Genomic DNA, 6,000 nt, shown 5'->3' with positions numbered 1-6,000 from the left:
TGTGGATTTAGAGATTTAAGTGCCTGATTGTAAGATGTTTGAGATTAAGATTCAAGATTGCTTTTATTTATATAGGAAATGGTCTCAGGATTACTCTGAAGGAGCTCTTTCTTGCAACCTAAGAAATATTGTTATAATGATAACAGCCTTAAATTGGAAAGCCATGTAAAACAAAATTGATGATAACATTTGTAAAACTGAGAAAGTGGCCTGTCGCTACAACTTTACCATTAAAATTAGACGAAGTTGCACTGCTTGACCTGACCTGCCTCCCTGCCCCTCTAGGTCTTTGCATGGGGTTATAACAACTGTGGCCAGATTGGCTCAGGCTCCACAGCCAACCAGCCCTACCCCCGGAAAGTCACCGGCGCCTTGCAGGGCAAGACTGCGGTTGGCATCACATGTGGACAGACCTCCTCCATGGCTCTGGCCGACAACGGAGAGGTGAACTGAAATCTCAATGATGCCAGTAACAAATCTGAACTTCACACAGTATAAATAATTGTCTTGTGTTTATCTAGGTTTATGGCTGGGGCTACAATGGTAATGGCCAGCTGGGTATTGGTAACAATGGAAACCAGCTGACACCTTGCCGCCTCATTGCACTCCAGGGGCTGTGTATTCAACAGGTAAGACAACAACCTAATGTAAAGCTGGCTGCTGATATTGTTTATGCCACGGTTGATCAAAATGATGGCCATCACATACTCGTCTCAATGCATGACTCACTCATGACTCAAGTGTTCCCTGTTTTCCAGATTGTATCAGGCTACAGCCACTGCCTGGCACTAACAGATGAGGGGCTGCTGTACGCCTGGGGAGCAAACACCTACGGTCAACTGGGAACTGGCAACAAGAGCAACCACCTCAGCCCTGTGCAAATCATGGCTGACAAAGAGAGGTAGGGGGAGAAGGGAGGGCTGATTTCAGAGAAGTAGTTCTTTGTATTTGGAGCATAGGAAAGCAGATTTCTTCTCTTCCTGTTAAGACTTAAACTTCCTGTTTCCTGTCTTCATTTCCTCCCTCTGTACTTCAGCTTCCACTCCTGGTCTGAAGTTGTTGTCAGCTCTGTCTTCACAGAGTTGCTCCCCTTCATAAACAATGACTATAGACCAAATCCTGCCACAGCAGAAACACTGTTCGCCCCAGTGTGCTGTCCTTCCCTGTCACAGCTGTCAAGTTTTCCTCTTGTTGTGGCTGTATCACAATATTTACACTTCCCCATGTGATTCTATACATACTGGAAAATGAAAACATGCCCATGTGTTAACACACATCTCATTCAACAGGATTGTAGAGGTTGCAGCATGCCATTCAACACATACTTCAGCAGCCAAGACCCAAAGCGGGCAGGTATATATATGCATGTTTTGTTTTTATGTGAGTGGATTTGTGTAAATCCTGCCTTCAGAGTTTGTACAAGGGTTTAATTGATAAATCAGTTGGCTTTTTTTGACCTGGGATGTTCATCGGGTCTGTATAAAACATTCCTGATAAGGTGAAGGCAGCCAATTTTTATATTTTATGCACACACTCAGTAATGTTTGCTCATTATTCTGTGGTGCGTGGTGTTGTCATGCTCTTAATGTCTCAGTTTTGTCCAAATGATCATGTGTTTGGCCCCTTGTCTATAATTCCAGATTTGGGTCATGTTTTGTCCACCAGAGAGCACTGACAACTTTATATTTCAGCTGTAAAATGTCCCATTCAGTACATATCTTGGTCACAACTCTTTAATAACCACATTTATTGCATCATCTTTTAAAAACTTTTATGTAAAAAAAAATGAATATCAGCCTCAAAAAAACACTGTGGTGTATTAATGCACAGGGAGAACAGTGGTAAAACAGAGCTAAATCAGAGCTAAATATGCCTTTTTCACAGACACTTGACATTTGAACTTTCATAGTAGAAATGGCACAGGTGTTACTAATAACATTGGCTCTGGCCTGTTCAAGTCTCAACAGTGTGTCAGTAAGCAAGGATGCAAAATACAAGGACCCTGAAACTAAGTCACCGCTCCCCAGTCTGTGCCTTTGAATGTCATGATACGATAAAGACGTTTGTGACGTTTGTGACTGGGACGCTAGTAACAATGTTTATCCTCCAGGTGTACATGTGGGGTCAGTGCCGGGGTCAGTCCATCGTCATGCCACTTCTCACGCACTTCGCCGCCACCGATGATGTCTTCGCCTGCTTCGCCACACCCTCCGTCGTGTGGAGGCTCATGTCTATGGGTGAGAGAACGAGAAGTGAAACGAGATTCTGTTTCAGATGTGTTTTTTAAAGGGTGATTTATTGTATTCTGCTTTGTTCCAGAGCACGATGACTTCCTCACAGTTGCGGAGGCTCTGAGGAAAGAGTTTGACAGTCCAGAAACAGCTGACCTCAAATTCAGCGTTGATGGCAAATGCATTCATGTTCACAAAGCTGTGCTGAAGATCAGGTACGTGTGTTCATGTGCATATAAGACATAGATACTACAAGGTGCCAGTACAACACCTGAGTCTGGTACCATTATTTTCTCAATACTTGATATTTTGATACAAACCCTTTTTTCTTTTAACAAAAGAAAGTTCGGGCTTCTCAAATGTTAATTGTTGACTAAACACAAGCAGCTGTACAATAATATTGTGTAAATAAAATGGGCAAAATGCAAAAAAGATGTGATCAGAGATTTGATGCCAGCATTTGTACATGACAGTTTTCAATAATCAGTGTTTCAGGCGCATTTCAATCGGTGGTCTTTTGTTTGGAGTAGGTGTGAGCATTTCCGGTCCATGTTTCGCTCCCAGTGGTCCGAGGATCAGCAGGACGTCATAGAGATCGGCCAGTTCTCCTACCCCGTCTACAGATCCTTCCTGCAGTTTCTCTACACAGACACTGTTGACCTTCCACCTGAGGACGCCATCGGTTAGCAGAAATACACTTGAAATATACTACGTTCTCTCATTTGTATGGTTTCTAATCAGTTTGGGTGTTCTGTAGAAATGTATTTATACTGCAGCTGTGTGTGTTTTTGTGTGTTGGCTGCAGGCCTGTTGGACCTGGCCACCTCTTACTGTGAAAACCGCTTGAAACGCCTGTGTCAGCAGATCATCAAGAGAGGAATCACTGTGGAAAATGCCTTCACCCTGCTGTCTGCTGCCATACGATATGACGCCGAGGTACGATACACACACAAAACATTCATCCTACTTTTACAGATCCATCCTTCTTTCTTATACATCACAATAAGTCTTAATTTAAAGCAACTGAATGTCTAACAGTGTACCACGTGTGTAGTAAAATTACATGACTAGAAAATTTCCCTCAGATAGTTTTGTTGTCCATTACTGCAGTAAAACACAGAATAAGGTGACACCCAGTGTGCACACAGTGAACTACATCAACAATACACCCCTCTGTTCTAGAAATGCCTCCTACCCTGTACTGTGTTATGTTGCTGCTGTGGCATTGTGTTCTCCAGAGAGATCATGTCAGTTTTCTCTTTTCTATTCTGTTCTCATCTCTTCTGTTATGTTACAGTACATTGTATTTTGAATTGTCTAATCCTCTCTCATATTATTTGTCATCTTCCAGGACCTGGAAGAGTTTTGTTTCAGGTTTTGTGTAAACCATCTGACTCAGGTCACTCAGACTGGAGCCTTCTGGCAGGTGGACGGAGCGATGCTCAAAGAGTTTATCAGCAGAGCTAGCCGCTGTGGAGCCTTCAAGAACTGAGCGGTACTCCTAATGTTTTTTACAACTTGTAAATTATATTGTGACCAAGTGGACGGGGTTGTGGTCCAAGTGTAGCAGCACCAAGTGTGCGCCACTGTTCCAAAAATGTCAGTTCTGATCACATTCCTAAGAACAAGCGAAGCATTGATTTACATATTTACTGAAGCACATGTTGTGACATCAGCAGCATCATTCACAAGATGTTGGACTGGAATTTAAGCCGCATTATCCATGGATCTGAATCAGCACTTTGGCCAATTCCTGTTGAGTCGTTTGACAAATTCAAGGTGGCTTTTTCTGTCACTGCATTGTATTCGTTACATGCTGTATGTATACTTGAATTTTTTGTTTTCTCGCCCAGTGCTTATATGTCCTGACATGTCTTCCTTTACTTCTGGAAAAGTTAATATAGGAAGACCAAAAACGTGGAAGCAATAGAAAACTAGTTAAAAGAATGAAGTGAACTGAAAGAGATCTTTTGTTAAAAGCAAGGACACTAGCACCACTGTAGTGAAACACATCTTCGAGTTACATCTACTTACTATTTCTGTCATTTTCAGGCAAAAGTAGCTCCTGGATGTGTTGAACCTTTAAATTCAATGCAACTCTTGAAGCTGTTGAATCACTAAAGACAAGTCCTATTCAGAGGCGTCAAGCATACACAGTTGATCCAGATCCTACTATGGCTGGTTATTTTAATTGTTCACTGTTCTGTACATTTTGTAAGTTAAACCAGTGTAGGATTTATAATATTTTTCTTTTTATGCTCACGTCTTGAGTATGTTCATTCTGCCTGATTTAAGTTTTGTTGTGTGGCACTTTAAGAAACTACTTTGCTTTTTCTTCATATTCAGTAAAGCAGTAATGGTTCAAACGCTGTGGAGGGAAAGACTAGAAAACTGAGTCAAAGAATGTTGCACTAAAAAATGTTACTAGCACATTTGTTTCATTCCTTGCAAGTGTAAAAGTTGTAAAATGTATCTAAGACAAGTGGTATGTTACAGACACTTGATATTTAAAGAATGACCTTATAATCCTTATTACACTAGGACCTTCAACAAACTCAACCAAGGTGACTGTTTATCTGTTTGCATTTGCTCATGTTGTTTGGGCAAACGCAGAGAAACAAGCAGGCACCCAAACTCTAAGACCAAAATGGTTCCTTAGTAATTCCTTTTGTAATCGATCACTTTTTCTTCAGGTTTCTCTGTAGATACAATGAAAATACACAATACTGAAGACACTACAGGATATTACAAGCACAGTAAAGTAAAGCAAAGTTTTGTTTACATCTGTTTGCTTGGGCTTAGGATGACCAAAAACTGCCTGCATGTCCTAGTTTTTACTTTCTGCTGCATCAGCGTGAGGTGAGTGTTACTGAGCAAGACTTGTGAGATCAGTTTCTGTTTCCTCTGTTGGTTTTCTATTTCTTGATGTTCTCAAATGCTTGAAATAACTTCTTTTTTTTTTTTTTATTTGATTTGAACCCCTGTAGGATCTCTGTTTGTTTTAAAGCAGTTTCATTCAGGTTAGAAAACAAATACATGTGATGCATTGAGTTTATGTTTCTTTTTTAGTTGATGCTTTAGTGGGATGAGGAACAGGTTTACAGTCTTCTTTTTATATGAAAAGCAAACTGGAAAGAATAAGATTGTTTTGCTTACTGTATTAAGAAAAAAATATATTTTTATGATGCTTTGTTAAGCTTATTTACATAGGGCACATTTATAAAACTGCTTGTAATTCAGTTCAAATTCAAATTGTAGTGTAATGGTTTACTTTGAGGTGATCAGCATTACAATGTTGGCATTTGTATGACTGTTCTTTTGCTGTGACATTTTATTTTACATTGTTTTTTTTATATTTAGTTATGGGATGACATGATTCTGTGAAGAAATAAATAACTCTAAACTCTGCTTTGTTTCTATATAATGTATATTTCACACTAAAGTGGGCCAGTGTTAGTTCATTCTTAATGTGTACATATTCCTTGACATTAGATTAGACTTCATACATTGTTGCCGACCGTTTCTTTCTACATTTGATTTAATGTATTCCTAAAGGAGCTTCTCTTCATAGCTGTGTGCTGCCACCTGCTAACGCAAGTGGGTATTTAACATAAACCAGTTGTTGCACCGCCCCGTTGGTTGCGTCGGACGTTATTCTCTTTAAAGGGCTCTGGTTATTGCGGAAATAATACGGAACTACGTCAAGTTAGCCGCGTTAGGAACAAGTAAGGTCCGTTCTCCTTTGAAATAAGATATTAAAAGTGCGAGG

At 40.2% G+C, this 6,000-nt stretch overlaps 1 protein-coding gene across 2 annotated transcripts in view; it reads left to right on the top strand.

Moving 5' to 3' along the window:
- Positions 1–5,639, top strand: part of rcbtb1 (regulator of chromosome condensation (RCC1) and BTB (POZ) domain containing protein 1) — an 11,417-nt gene extending 5,778 nt beyond the window's left edge. The window contains exons 1-9 of one of the 2 annotated variants that reach the window (XM_046057338.1): positions 267–444; positions 522–629; positions 759–901; positions 1,290–1,353; positions 2,111–2,237; positions 2,320–2,446; positions 2,762–2,913; positions 3,037–3,167; positions 3,583–5,639. In XM_046057338.1, coding sequence (XP_045913294.1) covers positions 421–444; positions 522–629; positions 759–901; positions 1,290–1,353; positions 2,111–2,237; positions 2,320–2,446; positions 2,762–2,913; positions 3,037–3,167; positions 3,583–3,723 — 1,017 coding nt within the window. In that variant the 5' untranslated portion in view covers positions 267–420 and the 3' untranslated portion in view covers positions 3,724–5,639. Of the gene's footprint in view, positions 1–266; positions 445–521; positions 630–758; positions 902–1,289; positions 1,354–2,110; positions 2,238–2,319; positions 2,447–2,761; positions 2,914–3,036; positions 3,168–3,582 lie in introns of those variants that run through there. The other variant, XM_046057331.1, reaches the window with a different exon arrangement.
- The last annotated feature ends 361 nt before the right edge of the window (positions 5,640–6,000 follow it).

This window comes from Micropterus dolomieu, linkage group LG01, assembly GCF_021292245.1.
Source record: "Micropterus dolomieu isolate WLL.071019.BEF.003 ecotype Adirondacks linkage group LG01, ASM2129224v1, whole genome shotgun sequence".
Classification (NCBI taxonomy): Eukaryota; Metazoa; Chordata; class Actinopteri; order Centrarchiformes; family Centrarchidae; genus Micropterus; species Micropterus dolomieu.
Note: the sequence above shows the minus strand (reverse complement) of the source record. Positions and strands in the feature narration are given on the sequence as shown.